The sequence below is a fragment of the Vitis vinifera genome, chromosome 11 (genome assembly GCF_030704535.1).
Source record: "Vitis vinifera cultivar Pinot Noir 40024 chromosome 11, ASM3070453v1".
In the NCBI taxonomy this organism is placed as follows: domain Eukaryota; kingdom Viridiplantae; phylum Streptophyta; class Magnoliopsida; order Vitales; family Vitaceae; genus Vitis; species Vitis vinifera.
Genome location: NC_081815.1, coordinates 3758676 through 3779157, shown reverse-complemented (window position 1 = coordinate 3779157; position 20482 = coordinate 3758676). Strand labels below are relative to the sequence as shown.

General features: G+C 31.5%; 2 protein-coding genes across 3 annotated transcripts; both read right to left on the bottom strand.

Moving 5' to 3' along the window:
* Positions 1-33: 33 nt before the first annotated feature.
* On the bottom strand, positions 34-3022 carry LOC100247336 (auxin-responsive protein IAA1). The gene is made up of 5 exons (XM_002284825.5): positions 2696-3022; positions 2409-2593; positions 1001-1112; positions 447-508; positions 34-340 (listed from the first exon to the last, which is right to left on the bottom strand). Exons 1-5 carry the CDS (start codon positions 2974-2976, stop codon positions 306-308), a joined length of 675 nt encoding a protein of 224 aa, XP_002284861.3. The 5' UTR covers positions 2977-3022; the 3' UTR covers positions 34-305.
* A 2174-nt stretch (positions 3023-5196) lies between these two features.
* Positions 5197-11937, bottom strand: LOC100257579 (palmitoyl-acyl carrier protein thioesterase, chloroplastic). Of its 2 annotated transcripts, none has more exons than XM_019223124.2 (7): positions 11595-11937; positions 9954-10572; positions 9658-9791; positions 7952-8065; positions 7414-7585; positions 7231-7299; positions 5197-5891 (listed from the first exon to the last, which is right to left on the bottom strand). In XM_019223124.2, exons 2-7 carry the CDS (start codon positions 10458-10460, stop codon positions 5622-5624), a joined length of 1266 nt encoding a protein of 421 aa, XP_019078669.1. In that variant the 5' UTR covers positions 10461-10572; positions 11595-11937; the 3' UTR covers positions 5197-5621. The 2 variants fall into 2 exon arrangements, with proteins under 2 accessions (XP_019078669.1, XP_059596594.1); XM_059740611.1 differs by lacking the exon at positions 11595-11937 and adding an exon at positions 11466-11569.
* Positions 11938-20482: the final 8545 nt, after the last annotated feature.

Sequence of the window (20482 nt, the reverse complement as noted above, 5' to 3'; positions counted from 1 at the left end):
GGAGGCAAATGGCCAGCTGCAATCAACATGCTCTACACTTAACTTGAGGCTTTGTTTATTACTAGCCAATTATAAGCATGACAATATATGGATTCCAAATCAAAACCGTATCTGTATCTGTATCTGAAACAATACTTTTATTAGGATAATTACAAGCAGGCTTCTTCTATTTTTCAGGTGTAGCTCCCATATGTATACTCATTCCTCCCCAACTGGGAAAATAGGGGTTGACCTCTGTGCATTTACATATATATATATATATACGTGCCCTTTGTAATTCCTGGACTCTGTAATTTGGTTCTGAATCAAGTCGTGCTTGTGCAGGAAGGGGTCCTTGGTGCTGCATGAACATCCATAATGTAGAAATTGTCAATGAAAAGATCCATATAAATTGGATTAGGAAAAATTAGATTAATCTAAATCCCAATTAAAAAAGACATTATTACCTAACCCAATAGCCTCTGAGCTTTTCATCAACCGTACCCGCTTGCATGATTCCACAAACATACTGCCATTTGAAAAAGTTGGAGGAAGATTATTAATACAAGGTACAATGACTATGTTGATTTCCAAATCCTTCATACGACCATGTTTTAGCATTTGTGTGACTAATGAAATGAACTGGCACATGGGTTTTTTTTTTATTTGTTAAATAATGATTATTAAAATATATTAGATTTAACTTTCATAATTTTAAGATGTACAAGTGAATTGTGTGTGGTGAGTGCCTGTCAAAAGGAATCCAAAGCACCACCTCTCAATGCTCTTTATGCATAAACCCAATCATAATAAAGCCCAAGTACCAATTTCATCAAACAAAAAAAGGAAAAAAAACCAATAACAACAACCCAAAGTGTTAATTGATCCTATTGGTTAAACTTTCAAACTTAAGTAGGCAAGATGTGAATTTCTGAGATGATTAAGAATTAGAAAACAAAGATGCCATGGATCTCCTTAGAAAGCAAGCGTACTACTCAAATACCAAGTGCAGGAAACTTACTTCCAAGGAACGTCTCCAACTAACATCCAGTCCCCGTCTTTGTCTTCGTATGTTGGCACGTATTCTGCTCCATTTACAGGATTCATGATCTTGCTTTCTTCCAAATCGTTGCCTAAACCACAATTTACATCAAAATAATTACTACAAAATTAGTTCCCATTTGCTTAGGACTAATCATATAACAGGTCTCACAGAGCATCTATGCAATGCATAATTCTACTCTTTCCTCGGGACTCTCAACTCAACCCTTGAAGGGGAATTAACATGTCATGACATCTGTTTAGAGAAAAAAAGAGAGATTATTGTTTCAAATGATGAAGCCTATCCCTAATTGTTTCCCTAAATTGATACAATTGATAATCAAATCTCATTTTTCAAAAAGAATTACTTCATAGCTGTGTGTCTTCTCAGTCAAAACATCTATAATTATAAAAATGGCAAGTCTGCAAATTTTATTAGCTCGATTAGTCTCCCTTTACAACCTTTTTAACATTCTTTATAATTAAAAAGTCTTAAAATTTAAGACCAATGATAAAGATACATGATCATATATAAATCTCAAATTTAATAACATTTTTAGGACACTTTTGAAATGCTATGATGGGATGTGAAAATGAGAAATCTATCTATTTCATTTCTTATTTTCAGCTGGAATAATTATTTATTTTCGTAAAAATCAAATCTAGTTGTTGTCAAGATTTGATTCTTTTCTTCTATTTAGTATTTAAATTCGCCCTGTTTTTGTAACACACTTTTTAATAAAAAAGTTTTTATCTAAGTTTGAGAATTATTTTTCAAACTCGAAAACAATTCAACAATTTTAATAGAAAGCGGTTTTTTAAAAACTTATTCTGAAGACAAGGAATTTTTATTGTAACATATTTTAATTCTTGACAATTGTTTTTGTTTGATTTTACAAGTAGTACGAACATAAATAATGATTGAAAATAAAATATTAAATATAAAAATTATTTTTAAGAAATATTTGGAAACATAGAAAACAATTAAGAACATTTTAAGTTCTAATACATACTTTTATTCCAAAAAAGAATATTTTAAAAAAAAATTCCAAACAAACCCTTACTTGATATGTATGGATCTCATTCAAACTTTTCTTTCCAAATTTCCAAGATTTTCTTTTTTTAAATTTAGTAAAAAGCCAAAATTGTTATACATGGAACATAAGCACATTTCAAGTATCAAGAAATAATAATCATTAGAAATTTTGGGTTTTTCTTCCCTAAATAAGGGAAAATCTACCGTGATAATTTGGTATATATTAATTAAAATTTAGAATCATTTTGATTCTTTTGGTGAATTTTTTGATAAAATATAATGTATAAGCTTACTTGTTTGTTTGTAACATATTTTATAAGAAGAAGAGACAATGAAGAGAAAAAATGCTTACTACTGATGGTGAAGCAATCGAACATCGTCTCCAAGGCCATCAACAGCTGCTGGTAGCTACGGTGCACCTCCAAATCCACTTTCCGCAGGTACGGTGCTCCATCCACCGCCACCTTCACGTACTTGCAACTCTTCAACGCCTTCTTCCTTACCGATCTCACTGGTGGCCACCCTACCACTTGTGCCCTAATTCACAATCCAACAACAATTATTCACACTATGATTCAATATTCTCATGTACCTACCCTAAAATGCCAAAAAATAAATAAAATGTTCCACGGCTCTCACTTTGAGTCCGGAGCTTTCCCGGGGCCGGAGATCTCCTTTCCCGGCCAATCAACCTTCTCAGCCTTTGCGCTCGACTCGCCGCTGCAGCAACGGAACCTGAAATCAACGGTGTCGGAGTATCCACGTTTGGAGCAGCTCTTCCCTCCGACGATGACCACCTGAGCCTCTCCAGGCAAGCCCAAGGTCAACTCAGTATCCTTCAAACTCATGCCGGTGGTGCCAGAGTCCGGCGATTGGTCCGCGGTGTTGGACGGCATCGTGTCAAACTTGAAGTCTTGCATCCTTCTTGTGCGGTAGTGTGAGCGTGTGGACTTCTTCCCAGTTCCCTCTATATATAGAGCGCTGGTGAAGTTGGAAAGGAGAACCAATAGAAAAGTGCCACGTGAGAAGAAAAAGAATCAGTTGAGAGTGGTGGGGAAGCAGCTTAGAAGTTTGGAAAGCCCATCCCCCGTGTTTCAACATGAGTCTGGAGAGGGCGACAGCGGACAGCCACCACTTGTGCCCCGCTGATGTGGCAGCATACTGTTTAAATATTGTTTTTTCCGAGTTATAACTTGAAATTGTAATTAGTCAAAAAAGTTGATCTTTTTTTTTCCTTTTTGCTACTCATTTAAAGCAAATGCTATTAAATTAAATAAATATAAAATCATCACGTACCACGTACTTTTTCCCTCTTGACTCCGATCATGCTTGCTCGCCATTTTTCACACATGACCAAGCACGCGAAATGAGGCCTGTCGAGTGGCAAAACGATGTCGTTTCACCGGACGAGGAGAGGTGTGTTCCAGCCTTCCAGGCTTCGAGTCTTCTAGAGTATGAGCCGAAAATTTTGAAACAAAATTAAGAGTTAAAAGAGGGAAAAGGAGGGTGGGGTCACTGGGACGGGCGACAGGCACGTGACTATGTCGGAATGTCGTCTACGTGTCGCTTTCTCATCACGTCGCGGCTTCCACTTACACACGTTGTTTTGAATACCAGTTGCCGCACGCGGCTTTTGATGGTCTCAAGGCTACTTTCGTCTTTTCATGTATAATTTTCAAACCAAAGGGTGTGGTACAAACAATTTAGAAAGGAGACAGGAGATAGGAACAGAAAAATGGGTTGGATTCAAACTTAAAAGGTTGTACGGACCTTCACATTAATCACATACTGATACGGGTGGGTAGATAATCGGTACAGGATGTATCATCGACAGCCCTTGTTTCCAGGGGCTTCCTGCACTGTCAACCTCTGACTAATTCAATGCGAGAAATAGCAAATTCAATGGAACAAAGGCACAAACGTACCTTATTACTTACCGCCGAATAAATGCAGGGTTGACCCTAATTTCAATATCCAAAAATAAAAAATAATAAAAAACAGTACTAATAACTTGAAATTTTTCGTAACACCTTTCTAATTGTGTGATAAAATGGACGAAAGATCATGGTATAAAAGAATGAGATTGAATTCAGTATAGAGAATGAAACCTTTTAGTATACATGTGATATAATATGATTAATCACATTTTTCAATATGTTAATAATGTAGTTCAACCTTGTGAATATGGTAATTGACAGTGAACACTGAACAAATAAAGAATGGTTTTAGCATTTAGGGATGGACGCCAACTCATGTGAAGTCTCACGGTGGCCATGCCTACTCCTTCACGTACATGCACAAGTTTACAGGAGAACATGGAGTTTGGATTAGTATATATAAGTGCTTATATGGATGCACTGCACTTACCTTAGCCCTAAACAATATACATAGACCGAGGATAAGGATTAGGTTATATATGTATATATATAGAGGCGTAGGGAATTGTAATTCTCAATTCTATGTGCATGAACTGGGTCGACAGTCAAAAGAGTATACATGCACTGGATGCTCCACATTTCACATCTAAATGGAGCCCAAGTGAAAAATCATAGAGGGATCAAGGCTGTATAGGAACTGATTTCTCCTGCTGTTTTGAAATAGTGAGATTAGAATTGTGAAATTTGGTCACAATGCCCTCCAACTGGTTTTCTTTATCTTAGGCACCGCCAATATTAGACGCGCAAACTGAAAACAAGAAAATGACGGGGAAAACGTGGTTTTGTTATGCGGCTGGGGTTGGCAAAAGTGAGACCGACGTGGTTATGGAGTGCAATATAACAATTACACCGCAATAAAAGTGAAAAGCAAGCCCAAGGTTCACCTTTCAGAGGGGCCTAATAGGCCAACCAACCTTCTTTCAGGATGTACTGGTGCCACATATAATCTTCTTGTAAATCAGGTGGGTGTCCATGGTTTTGGCACTGACCTATTGTTGTTTTAAGAGAATGTGAAAAACACAGACACGGCCTCTGCTGCATGTCTTCATCTATTAGACTATGACTCATCACCCGCACTCTTTTTTGTCCTTACATGCACATGCACATTGCCTTGCACCTGAATTTCTGATTCATTTATAGCTACATGTAATGAGCTTTTTCCATCTTTCACAATTACAATTCACCATTTATAAAGCAAAGAGATCCTGAAAAGAGAAAAAATAAATATTCCACAATACGAAAAAATAAATATGAATGTATAGTTCCAACATGTTTTGCACAGCCAAGGGCTTGGGTAGGTACCTCAAGCATATCGCATACGGTTCTCTGGCCCCCCATCCACCGACCAACTCAACCCTTTTTACCCCCACTATACAATTTGAGAATCCAACTTAAAAGAGAGAATAAAGATGCTAAGTCCACGAAGAGCTAATTACAATGGGCTTCCGATTCTTTTTCTTCTTTTTCCAATGGAAGACTAATCAGAAGGAACATATACGTTATATATATATAAAGAAAAAAAAAACATATATATAAATCCCAAAAAAAAAAAAAAAAACCCACAAGCAAGATTCTACAGAAACAATGTGACAGCAATAGGGCCTACTGCAACTCCAGCTGCAAGGAGATCAAGCACTTTCTGCTGGGATCTGGCCCACACCCCCCATGCTGTGGGCATACTTTGGCCTCCACTCAGTCCTTCCCTTAACAATCTCAGCTCCTTCCTCAAGTCGAAGAAGGTGCTGGCACTCAACATTTCCACAATCCAGCAAATTACCAACACCAGTTCCGCAGACAGCAGTGAGGGACTGCAGCACACTGTCCCTTCCACACTCCCTCCTGTACTCCAGAGTCATGGAAGAAAGCTCGTGACTCTCCAAGATTGGCAGTGGAGCACTCTGCAACAACCATCATGAGACCTTTCAATCAAATTGTGTGTAAATTATAAATAAAAGAAATGCAGAGTACTCTTAGACTTGGAAGATACAAGAAAATCACAACCAAGGAAAAAAGTATAAACAGATGAAAGAAACATGGCCATAGTTTGAGGCGAATAAGGTGCACAGTTAAAACATTGCATACTAGCAGGAGTAACCCCAACTATTTCCTTTTATATTTTCCTATTTCTTCCAGATTTCAAACAACTATTTTCTTCCAATTTTATTTAGTTATTATTATTATTATTTTTTTTTTTGGGTCAATAACATGAATGCACATTAATACACATCACACACACCAGTGGGCAAGGCGACGTGCAGACATCACTACCAATGGTCATTGAATTTGTAAAAATGCTCTATTTCAACTAGTTTGAAGAAACAACCAAGCTTGTCTAAATGCTATCAAAACCATAGTAAATTCATTTCTTATGTGGGAGGACTATAATTCAATTCCCATGGGACATCCAACTGCCCCACAACTTAATATACTTCAAGTCATTTGAAGATAGAACAAAATGAACTGTGGATGTCCTTGAGTATTCAAAGGACTTTGCAAAAAATCTAGGCCAAGGAATACCCAATTAAATATTAAACAGCCATGTGCTTTGGAAAATAGGAAGTGTCCCTTCTAGCAATAAGTCCAAAGAGGACAGATATCACAAGCATAAAAGAAACATTTGGATTATTGTTATGTTACATTACCAGAAAGCAAGCAAGTGTTTTTGCACATGGACAGCTACACACAGAGACCTACCCAAACTGTTGTGGTTGAAATGAACTTCATAAAAACCAAAACATTTATTGAAATGGGAAGGCATCATTGTTGTCTTATTAAGTTCGACAACTAATAGCAGCTATTTAATCACAAAGCTGAATTTTTAAGGAAAGCTGTGAAAAAAAAAATAATAATAGTACAAAATAAAAAATTTCTTGGTTGCATGATTCAAGGAATTTTAAACTACTGTTCAATCATCATAAGGTTTAACTTATAAATTAAATCTGACAAACTAGCAAATCAACAGGCATGATCAGTCAAACCAGCTTTTAGTGAATTTTCTGATCAGTACATTATCTGGTTCAATCAAAATAGAAAGAGCAATAGTCCTGGTTGAACCCAGTCCAATTTGCAATTCTGATGAACTGTTTTATCTGGTTAGCCATTTAGAAGTTTATAAGCAGCTGCACTAAAAAACTCAAAGATACCAGGCATTTCCAATCCATTTCTCTTGCTCCAACTGGGTGAAGCAGGGGTTTAGCACTTGTAAATAAAAATAATTTGCTTGGCCACAAAACCTACCTCAAGGATCCAACCGATGTACTTAACATTGTTAACATGCTGATTGACATCTAAATCACTCCATCTAGGCTGTAAATTGAAAATATAATATCAGAATGAGAAACCAAAAATCAGCAATAGAAAAAAAACTACTACACATAAAACATGTCAATAACCTTCATAATTCAACAACATTTGACTTACAGTTAGTCCTGTGCGGATATAATCCGCAGTGCTGTCATCAAGTTTGGGCAGTTTTCTGCCATCCTCATCCACAATAGGAGCAGAATCCATAAAATAAGGCTCTATTTCAGCTCGAACTGCATCTGGAATTTTTGATAATCTCCTGGTCTGCTTATTCATCATCACCCACACACTGCAAATGATTCACAAAAATCATTCAGTTTTCATAAATGTGGCTATGGAACAAAAATTTATAACTTACTCTTCCCAATGCCAAAATCAGGAATTTTTTAACAAAAACAAAAATGCAATTGCATGTGATTTTCATGTTTCATTCTTTTAGCCTACTGTACATAGAACAAGATAGATAAAAGGTAAATATAAGTTTGTGTTAAAACAAAACAATCTAATATCTTGCCCCTTCCAATACTGATAAAAATACACCTACACCAAATTCAAAAAAGGCAGAACGGTTCCAAAATGTTTGTCATAAGCATTGAGAAAAAAAACAATTGAACAACACTGGAAAATCATGAGTTTCTACAAAACAACTTCCAACCTGGAGGCTCTGGTTAGAGTTTCCCCAGTTTTGCAATCACGGATTATCCAATCACGACGCATGCCATTCTTCCCAGATGCACATACCCAAGTATCCACTTGAACAACATCACCCCTGCAAGATGGAAATCAGTTCAATCCATCAATTTCTATCAGTTTCTAAATATTCCAAAGAAGTTTATGAATAATCATTTGTAGCTTTCTACAGATAATGTTTCTGTCATGGGGCAAACAGAAGGCCAATAAAAATAGGTTTTAGGACAGTAATATGAAGTTGAATATCAAGACAGGTTAAATTTATAATTGAGATAGACTCTCCAGCTACAGCCTTCATAATTCTGTTAGGCATTCCAATGAGTAGTCTGTATTGAGCTACTTTCCTTTCCAAGCAAACTACATACGCTCAGAAGTTACAATGCAACTCACTCTGACACCATTCTGTCAAAACGAATGAGGCACTAGCCTTCATAATCCACCAAATATTAAGAACATTGCAGGATGCTAGTGGCCGGACATATTCATTGGGTCAACCACCAAAACCAAAGTAGAAAAGTGGTTCTCCTCATATCATATATACATGTGTCACTTATCAGATTCTTGTGGGAAAGTAGAGGACATTCCAGGATTAAAGTAAATAAAAGACGAAATTTAAAAAAAAAATCCAATCTTCAAACAAATTTGATGTATATCACTCTTATGTGGCACTGCAGTGTCTACAGTAGTAAATGTTATTTATTCATTTGTATTAATGCATAGAGCATGCAAAATGAATCATTCCTTTTTTTTTACTAGGATTTTCCATGAATGTGGTCAAGAAATTTTGTGGACATGGCTTGCACATCAGGATAAATAGAAGAACTTTGTTGCACACATATGTAATATGCAATAAACTTTGTCCCAAGTGTCAGAACTTTCACTTTCATCCATTTTAAGTTATCTAATAATTCAAAATTTCAAATTCTGCAATTAAATGTTAAAGACTTTTTTTCAATATTATAGTCTTCATCCCAATATGGTAGTCCAAAACTTACAGACAAAAGTAAAACTTTAACCATACTTTATTTTAGTACTTTTTTTATGGGTATACCTTATTGTAGTACTCTAATCAATGGATTGCACTTAGGCCTTGATGTGGGTACTAAAATTTGGTTTTGTGTAAATAGAACTACAAAGCATTCTCAAATATATTCCCAAGAAAACCAGGATGCTATTTTGTTAGAACATTAGCCTTTCTTACCTAACTTAAATTTCATATTTGGCATCAACAATCACCATATGCACACGCATCTACATTAACCAAACCACCACTACAGGACCAACTAAAGAAATTCTCTAGAAGTCGAGCAAGTAAGCATCACATCAACATTAATGACCCTCTTTTCTATTTTTTTTCAGTAGGGCCCTAAGGATAGGGCATAAGCACTAAGCTACCATTAGAAAGAAAGAAAGCCTCACAAGTTTCTTAATTTGCACTATATGAAGAATTTCGCAAATTTGAACATGAACAAAGCACACATGAAAATTCCTATCAATGATGTTGAACCATCATTACCACTAAAGAAAACTCATGTAATTAAATGAGAAAACCATGTTTACCTAGGTTCTGGCTGGCTTATGATGTGGAACCACCATGACCACAAAAAAAAAAAAAAAAAAATCATATGGTTAATTGGGAAAGCTTTGCTAGCTAGGCTTTGGATGGCTTACCAAGTAGGGTACCGATCTACCACAACCTGCATTCGAGTGACCACCCATATTAGGTTCCTTATGCTCATCTCTGGCGTTGAACCAAAACCATCACCCAGAAGACCAGCAGTCCTAACATGGTTAAGTGCAGTTTCCTGCGATACAAGGAGAGAAACTTCAAGCTTGTGAAGGAGCAAGCAGGCTTACACACACCAATCAAGATGATAAACAACCAGATGCCTTATGAGTGTTCATTTTTAAACAGGGGTATTCTCTTTCTTTTGGCCACATAAATGTGATGAATTAATTGTTCATACCTGTAAATGATTCATCAACGTTTCTATGGATGCGGTTCGATCAGCACCTATTTCATATGATCTAATCGAGAAGTTTTGCCTGAAAACAAGACCATCTTGGACAATTTTCCCTAAGCCAAATGGGTCGATTAGCATGTCAGACCTCCTTGGTTTCCAGTCAAGCATCATCCACTGCTTCTCAGCTGCCAAGAAGATGGTTGTAATAGCAGCAAGAAGCATGCTCCAGTCTGGCAATTGGTTGATGAAAGTCCTAGGTGGAGGCGACGACATGTCATCCTCAATCTTCACGCCTTCCGCCGAGGAGGTATAACCAACTGTGGTACCATTTATCTTAGGAGGGGCTTGGGCATTTGCCTTAACTTGCAAACTGCCTGAAGGAGCATTTCTTGACTTGATTCCCCTCAAAATTGCAGACCCAACCCCCGGCTTGGTGGAAGGTTTGGCATCTGGATCAGAAGATGGAGAAGCAACTGCAAAGAATGCAGAAGTGGCTGCAGTGGCAACCATGATGAGAATGTAAAACAGATGTGCACTTAGTTGTCTGAATCAAGGCTCTCAGAGAAAGGAGGGACAGAAAATTGTTGGTCTTCACCAGAATGAGGTTGGCTGTGACATGTTCCTGCATGCCGTGTTATCACCAAATCAGAATCTCTCAAAATTAAAACAGAACAGAAAAATATACCAAAGGAACCACATTTTCATTTCTTTCAATAGCTTCAAAAACGAAAAACCAACAAAGATTTGTGCCTAGAAATTTTCCAAATTTTTCTAGAAATAGACACCAAAAAATAACAAAATGCAGGGTAAATTTATACATCAAGAAAATCGAGAGAAAATATGCCGGAAAATTCCATTCAGTTCCAGAGAATCAGAGGATACAAAAGGCTTTTCTGTTTTCGATTGCTTTGGCTTGTTCTAAATGATAGCTTCAAGTCATCTAATCAAATTAGTTAGCATGTATTTAAATTAAAATAATCAATCCTCTAAAATTCAAATTTCTCATTTTTCTTCATTTCCTAAATTTTCTCAGCAACCAGACCCAAATAAAATTGAATGGAAGGCAGAGGAATTCAGCACTCCTCTAAATAATCCAGAAATAAATAAATAAACAAGTTATCACCGTCACGTCTAAAAATCAGGGGAAATATCGTAAAAGAGGTGTGGACAAAACATCATAGAACCAACAAGGCCAGAAACTGCAGATAATTTATAAATGTTGCATATAATCTGCAACTAAAAATCACATCAGATCTGGCATTCTAACCAGAAAAGACCAAAAGAGAAATCAGAAAACATTTCATCTGTTCTTCGAGCAATATCACAATAGCTCGCAAATAATCCCAAATTTTCCCATTTTGCCCCTCCACCCCATCACAATTAACAATCCGAACAATTCTTCTGAAAAAACCAACAACAGGGAGACACTTCGATTGATGAGAAAATGCAGTCAAGCAAAACAAGACCCCAGACTTCAAATCTCAGATCTTCCATTGCACATAAAAAAAACCATACATTTAAAACAAAAACACCTTCTCTCCTTTCTCAGAGCTTCGCAGCCACCAAACAAGCTTGCGAGACGAGAAACCAGATCAGATGAGAAAATGAGGTAAAAACAAAAACAAATGAATGAAAGGTCCGTACCTCCAACGAGAGATAGCAAAACGAAAGAAAAGAGCTAAGTGTGAATGAGGGAAGGAGGAAAATGGGGGAAAATATCAGTGGTTAGAGAGAAAACGACCACAAATTCGATCTGCAAAGCCCTAGAGATGGTGGTGGATTGGTTTCTAGGGTTTGCGATCTTTCTCGTAATTTTGTTCCGAGGCTTCGTTCAACTTTCGAAAAGCGCAAGAAAAAAAAAAACACAACTCAGGAGAGAGAGTGGGGTTGAATTGGGGCCAGCGGTTCAGTGGATGGTAGAGGATTGGCCTCCATCTCCGGCCTTTTATAGTATCCACCTGGCTGTCCCGCCTCCCTCCTTTATTTTATTATATTATATTATTTTTTTGGTTAATTTTTTATAGTCTCCCCTCGACAAATTTCTCCAATGCTACCACAAATTCCCCGATGCCCCCTGAATTTATCATAAAAAAATTTCTGAATTTTCTTAAAATATGATCCCAATTTTCATACCACCCTTTCAAATTTCAAAAATTTAGTAAAGGTGATGATTAAACATTGGGTAAGATAACAAGCTATGGACGAAAAGGTGTTTTAAGTCATGGAGACACGTACCCACCTTTGCCACCAATGTGAGCTTGCCACCTGGCCTAAATCCCATGGCTTCTATGTTTCACTTCCCGAATATCAATGATCTTGACAAGAGTAAAAGGTGGTGGAAACAAATTTGTGTACTTGAATCCATCAATTCACATAAGATATTAATATCAATATAATTAAATTAAATTAAAATAAACGGTCAAAAATAAATTTTTATGTAAACATTCGAATAAAGTTATATTTAACTTAAATTTATAAAATAAAATATATCAAAATAAATCGTATCAAATTTTGTCATTCTTAATCTAAAAATAATAATATATTTTCTAAAATAGGTTAATTTTTGCTTATTTTCCAAAATTTGCGGCTCGAGCAAGAAATCTTCCCTCCGCTGAATTTGAACAATATAAAACTCTTCATGTAAGTAAAAAAAATTGGACTCTTTGACATTTTCCAAAAATTATTTTATAAAAATTATGAAACCTACATCTCACCCATTCTCTCTTAGGTGGGGTCGGCTTAAACGAATTTATGACATACGCGTATTAAATTCACATGAAAAAGAGCTTAAAACGTAAAAGCAAAAAATTCCAAAGTAATATACTCCGAAAAAAGGAGAAAGAATAGTAAAAGATTATATTAGGTCAACCGCATGTTGAAGTGGGAGTGGCTGCTTGACCAATTGGACCGGAGGTTTTGTTGACCTCTCAAATAGTGGGGAAAAAAATTATCTATTTTTTCAGGAATTTTTTTATTAATTAGTAATTATTTTTTATTTTATTTTTTGGGATGTTGTGGTGGCATGGTGGTAAACCAAATAAAAAAGTAGTGTGTGTTTGACCATCAATGTCCATTGGCTTTCCTAGAAGCTTAGATAACCTACTCGGGTACGTTTCTTGTGAGGTAGAAATCAGAGGGATCGAGGGGGAGGTGCTAAGTGGCAATCTTGTTGTTTTTGGTGTTTGGTAAGGGTACTATTGGAAACATGAAAGCATTTGGAATTGAGCCGTTAATGCGTATACGTTAAATTGGCGACTGGCGTGGTCCCACCCGGGAAATTTCAAATTTCCAACCTGTAAATGAAACTTGAATTAATGCTCAATTAAGGAACTGCTAACCACTTATGTCAATCAATTATTTTTTCTTTTTTCTTTTCTTAATACGATTTTGAATATTCTCTTTCCTTTTTTTCCTTCTTTTTTTTCCCATGTTTTAATTACCGGTAGTGTTAGATTCGTCATCAAGAATTGATTGAAAGTCGTGTGTGTGTGTTTTTTTGGGGATCTTTTATTCAAAATTAATTAATTTCTTATCCCGAATTTTCTCATAAGATTAAAAAAAAATTATGATTCAAAGTGATTCATGATATCTTAACACTTTTGACTTAACGGGTGGTACTAGAGTTATTTCGGGATTTTTCAGGTAAATCGTTATTTATTGGTATAATTAAATTTTCAAACTTCGTCTCTAATTCTTAAAAAGAGATTTTAAAAATAAAAAAAATCGAGCTAAAAATACATAATAATTATTTTATAGAGATAATAATACTAGATTAGTAATTTAAAATTTTGTATTTAAAACATCTAAAAATATGGTGTATTACTATTTTTTTTTAATTATTAATTTTTAAACGCCTTATCTTGATTAATTATATAATATAAGAACAAATATAAATTAGTTGAATCTAATCATCATTCATAAATCATTTTTAATATCTAATTTCTTTATGAATAATTCATAATGATTTTGATTAATTTTTCATGCAATGATTATGAAGCTCTCTATGAATTTGTAATTTTAATATTGTTTGCTTATGTAATTTATGGTAGCAAGCAAAAAGTTAAGGAAAAATAAAGGAAGAGGTAGGCATAGATAAGTTATGGATTTTATTTATTTATTTATTTATTCAATTAAGAAATTTAGCTTACAAAAATAAAAAATGATATGGATTGGGAAAGAAAGTAGGGTTGAGAGAAGTTTTTATGAGCTATGGTGACGGATTATGGTCACGTCCCACCCATATGAATGGCAATCAATTGGTAGGTTAAAGTAACTTCATTTTATTCATTGATAATAATTATATTTTTTTCGGTGACTTCGCTTACCAGCTACGATTGAGGCTCCATTTACATGCTATTTATTTCCCTATAATAAGTGTTAAATATATTTTTTTTTCTAAAAATATTTCTATAATTGTCATGAATTATGGTAAATGAAATCATGTAAAGGTCAAGATTTTATCTTTCATCTTTTAAAAAATGGATTCGATGTTTTGATGTAGTAAATTACTTCGGTAAACAACTCATCTTTTAAGTTTCGTAAAATTCTTAAAGTGTGTTTCACAATATTTTTAATCAAAGTATTTTTAGTACAAGTCTTTTTCTAAAAATCACCTATAAATTTTTTTTTTAAAAAAAAGCATTATAAATGATTTTTCAATCCTAAAAGTGATTTTTAATATTTTTAAAAATATTTCATAAATTTTCATCCTTTTTTTTTTAAACATTTTTTAAAACTAAGATATTTCCTAAAATTATTGTCAAATTGATTTTTAAATTACAATTGATTGATAGTATTTTTACTATAAATGTTTTTAAGATTATCACTTCTCAAATATTTTTTTTAAGAACACTAAAAATGATTTTTTTTAGATTTTTAAAAGTGTTTATTAAATTTTATCTAATACCTAATTTGTTTTCAAAAATATTTTTTTAGATTAAAAACGTTTTTCAAATCATTGTCAGACCAATAATTAATTATTCTATTTAAAAATGTATTTTTTAAAAAATAATTTTATTTTTTAAATAAAAATAAAAATCCACTGAAGATTCAGAAGAGAAAAGAGGTACTCCTTTTTCATTTATTGCTCTGTACGTGTAAATTACAGTGAGAAATAAGGCATGGAAGATCTATCGTTCGCCTACAATTACAACGCAATCTAGTAGAATTTATTGATGAAAAGGGATCCAATTCAATGTTGGATATTTGTATAAAATAAAAATTATATTATATTCAAAATAAATAATACATATATTAGTATTAATTTTCAGTTTCTTTTACAGATATTTTTTTAGTTTTTATTTTTTAACTATAAGTTTAATTTTTAATTAAAAACTTTTAGTTTGTAAAATAATTAAAATAAAAAATACTCATAAATTCAAATCTCAACTACTAAATACATTTTAAAAATTAAATAAAAATATGATAAACTCATTACTCTAATATAATTAAAATGTAGCAAATATCATTATTTTTTCTTATAATTTTTATCTTCTTTTACATTTGAATAAAACAATGTGATATAATCAATAATAAATAAATAAATAATAATGTCGCAAAAAAAATATAAGGGCATGTTTGGTTTATGTTTTTAATAACTGTTTTCTATTCTTGAAAACAAAAAATACAAAAAACTTGTTTGGGGAAGGGGGTGTGTTTTTGTTTTTTGTGTTTTTGTGTTTTCGAAAACTATTTTTTTTTATAATAATAAAAAGACGTTTTCATTGTTTTTTCACTATTTAAATAATAAATTATTTTTTGTGTTTTTTCTTCCTTTTTGTGTTTTCTTAGCTGCTTTTTGTGTTTCCATAAAAGTGAGCTCCACCCAACCACCACACCTCCACCCGTAAACCCTTTCTTCGTCTTTAAATTATTGAAATTAATATACTTATACATAGTTATAAAGTCATCATTTGTTTAAGAAAATTATAACTGATGTAAAAATTTTAAAATAAAATAATTTATTTAAATTTAAATGAATTATACATATGAAAATTATTTATATATTGATAATATCAAATTAATGGAAGAAAACATTTTATTAATTAAAAAAAAACTTTTAAACATGTTTTGTTTTATTTATTCTAAATATTTTTTTATTAACTCAACCAAACATTTTTTTTTTTTGAAAATACAAAAAATCGTTCTCAAAACCCATTTTTCAGAACAATTTCTTAAAACAGCGATCAAACATACCCCAATACTCGCCCAAAAAAAAATATATTCAAATGAAAATTTGATTTCGTACACAACACCTTGGTTCAAGGTATTGAGCAAAGATGATAAAAAAAAGACAAACTAGCCATCAAAATCAATCCATGAGACTGACCGCTGTTGCAATCGAGATTCAAGATTCAAGATTCAAGATAAGAAAACTACTTGCCAACTTCCCACTACTTGAAAGTTCAAACTTTAATTGGCGTTCCGTAAAAAAATAAAAATATTTGGATTTGGGAGAAGTGGGATATGGACTCCCATTTTCTAATAATTGAAAATATGGTTGCATTAACTCTCACAGTTGGGCTATCACATCATATGACGCTTCCATGCAGTGTGAAAAAAGGAAGACTAGCATTCCCTCTTTCATACAAAAATTGAATTTTGGTCTCATGTTTAGAGCAGCCAAAGGTAGCTAGGGTTTGTTGAGCTACAACTTAAGGCCTCGTTACTGCCCACCTTGTTGGTCCATTTATTTTCTTTTTGTATTTTCTGATTGGCGGTCGGTGGTGGCGGTGGTGTACCGGCCTGGTGGACGATGGCATGGGCAGGTTTTAATTGGTTATGGCTGTATTTGGTTCCGCAGAGGTCGGAGGATAATAAATATTAAGAAAAAATATTTATATTTTTTCATATTTGATTTAATAAGAAATATTAAAAGTGATTATAGTTATGTTTGAATCTTTGATTGTCATACCATTTTAAGCTCTCATAAATATTTGAGGAAAAAAATGAAAATAATAAGAGAAAAATAAAATTTAAATTTAAATTAATAAATTATTTTTATATACTTTGTTAACCGATTTAACCTTTTTTTTTCCTAATTAATTTGAAAATATATAGACTTTTATTTCATTTTTCATATTTTAGAGTTTGTGTTGAACCAAACATGAAAGAATTTTTTTTTTTTTAATAATTTCTTTTTCATTTCACAACCAACTATAACATTAATCTAAGTTTTTTTTTTTTTTTTTTTTTATCCATTTTCTCTTTTTTATTATTTTTCTTCCTTGACACCTTCACTCAGATTTTCTTAGAACCAAATATAGGAGAAATCAACTCGAACTAAAAAAAAATGATAATTTACCATCTTTATTTTAATTTCATAAAAAAAAATTACATATATCTTCTTGAGTTGATATGATATATTGGATTAAGTTGGATTTGAATCCCTTTCTATCAATAAATTCAACTAGATTACATTTAATTTTGTTAGTTGTAAAAGTATTTCTTAATTTCTTGCGTATAGTGAACAACATACGAATTTGTGACGATAAATTATAAAACAATTATGTGAACCTTGACTATAGATTCTATATTCCATAAAAATAATTAATAAGAAAATGACGTATAATTGTAATGATATGACATATAAGATAATCTTAATCACAATCACTTGAAGTAGACGGTGAAATTTCGCACATTTAAGAGTTTTTAAACACAACGTTTAAAAGTCAAATAGAATTTAAAAAATGGACAATTGTGTTTTCAACCCATATAGGGTTAATAATTAAGATAAGGTGTTCCAACTACCTATAATTGATGATAAGAATATGAGATAGTAATTAACAAAAATACCTATTTAACTCGTTTTTGTCTTTATTCTACTATTTGCCACTATTATTTCTTATTTAACCATTTTTGGATTTTTTTTTTTAAAAACTCTTTTATAAATAATTGAAAAATTAACATTATTTTTTATTTTTAAATTATAAATAAACAAAAATTATATTAATAATTCAAATACTATTTTGGAAAATACTTTCTAAAAAAATATTAATTTAAATAAATAAAAATTATATTTTACATTTATTTTTATCTTTTACATTTTAGAAGTAAATAATTTAATGATTAAAATACCATTTGAAATAAATATATTTACTATTTTAATTTTTTTATACACTAAAAAGTATTTTAAAGTTTTTTTTTACTATCATAAAATAAAAAGTTTATTTTTTTTTTAATATTCTTTCTTCCTTATTTTAATAACTTTTTGAATATGACTTTTAGTAATAAGTTATGTGAAATGTTACAAATTTGTTTATTAATTTTTTTTAATGATTTTAATTAATTAAAAATTTATTAAAATAGGAAAAAGAAAAAGAAATAAAGAGGATGAATGAAGAGTTTTTATTTTAAGTACTCAATTAATATATTTTCATATGACCTAATTTTAGAAGTGAATTATTTCAATACATAGTAGAAATTGAATTTGTCTTATATAAAAGGGTTGAAATGTATATTTACTTATTTTAAATGAAAACAAGTAACTAAAAATTATATAGATTATATTTGAGTTTGGTTTTAAAATATTTTTATAGTTTTTATTATTTATTTATTATTTATTTTTAAAAATAATTTTTATTTTCTATATTGTCTCTTTTTGAAAATACGTTTAATTAAAAAATGAAATCTATTTTTAAAAATGAAAATTGAAAACCTTATTTAGTACTATTTTTTTTTACATTTATTGCACCATTGTACAATTGTATTATACTAACTGTAAAAGGAAAATGTACTAAATGTACAAAGGCGTACAAGACTACCATTTGTGAAAGATTATAATAGATTAAGAGTCATTCCTTTATTTTTCTTATCACTCGTGAATTGTGCATATATGTCATCCACTATCTCCCACATGGAAATTCCAATACTTTCTCCAATAATTATATTTGGGGAATTTTTTTTTGACATTAAGTCATCCACTATCTTCTTAACTAAATCATTGGAAATATGGTTAAACACTCCTACGTGGACATGGACACATAACTTAGGAGGGATATAAAATTTGTATCATTGTACAACAGTATTACACCAACTGTACAAGGGAAATATACTAATTGTACAAAAGTATACAAGATTACCCTTTGTAAATTATTTTAATCAATTCTAAACCACTTTTTTATTTTCCTTGTCACTCAAGGATTGTACGCCTATGTCATGCATTTTATTTAACTATCACATGGAAATTCTAATATTTTCCCCAATAATGACATTTAGGGAAAAAAAATTAATCATAAGTCATCCACCATTTTCTTAACCAAACTATTGAAAATATGATTAATACACTTACATGAACATATAACTTATGAGAAATATAAAATTTATGTTATTGTACAAGGGTATTACATTTACTGTACAAAGAAAATGTGCTAAGTGTACAAGGGTATACAAGGTTCCTAATAAGTTTTGTACAATTTTCAAACAACTTGAATTTGACATTAAGACGATTATTGATAGTTTTTTTTTTTTTTTTACCAAACTATGTCAATAAGACATTCCCTAGAAAAATTAATACATAGAAAATAAAATTAAAATCAATCATGTTTGAATTGTTCATTACAAGTAAACTAAATGAAATATATATTTTTACTATTTTATCTTTATAAACATAATTTCACTGTTATCAATAGAGATTAAAAAAATCATATTTAAATGGAATTAAAAATATTGGAAGATTGGTAAATTAGTATTAAAAATATTGGAATAGAGAAATTTTGAATATTTTGAAGACTTTAATTTGACGAATTACCCTATTTATACTTTCAAAATTTCTAACACTCAATCATCTCCCATATATATCAACTCTTACTAAAATTTCTCCTTAAAAAATTAATTCATTAAGATTTAGAAGTTCTACCTCTTGTTATTATGGGTTTTAACTTTCTAACATCCTTTGTGATAAATGTTTTTCCATTTTCAAGTCCAAATATGTTTGAATTAATCTATAATTTGAATATATGTATAAAAGTGTAATTCACGCTTTATATTTCAAATAAAAATTAAGAGCATTTTGTTTATATTACCTTTTGTTTATATTTTTTAAAAAACATAAAATAAGTTTAATTAAAAGGATGTTTGGTAAAACTTAATACTTATTATTTAATAACTTAAGTTAACTTATATTTAATTTATTGATTTCAAATTTATTATTTAATTTTTACTTTAAGTGTTAATGTTGTTTGATAAAATTAATTTAAAATTAATTTTAAACCATTAAAGTGATACACTTATCATTATAAATTATAGTTAGGGCAAAGGGGTTAAGTAACAATGGAGGTCGTGGAGTAGCAAAAAAGATTGTAAAGGTAATTAGGATAAATAAGAGCAAAAAGATAAAATAAAAATATGAATTTAAAAATAAATAAATTATTTTTATTTATTACTTTACTTTACCAATCATACTTAATTTACTTAATGAATTAAATTAAATTATTAAGTCCCCCACTAGATATTTGGATTAAATTTTTTATTTGCGTATTATGAATAATTGAGTTAAAAAAAGGAAAAATTTAAAACACATCCAAATTTTTTTT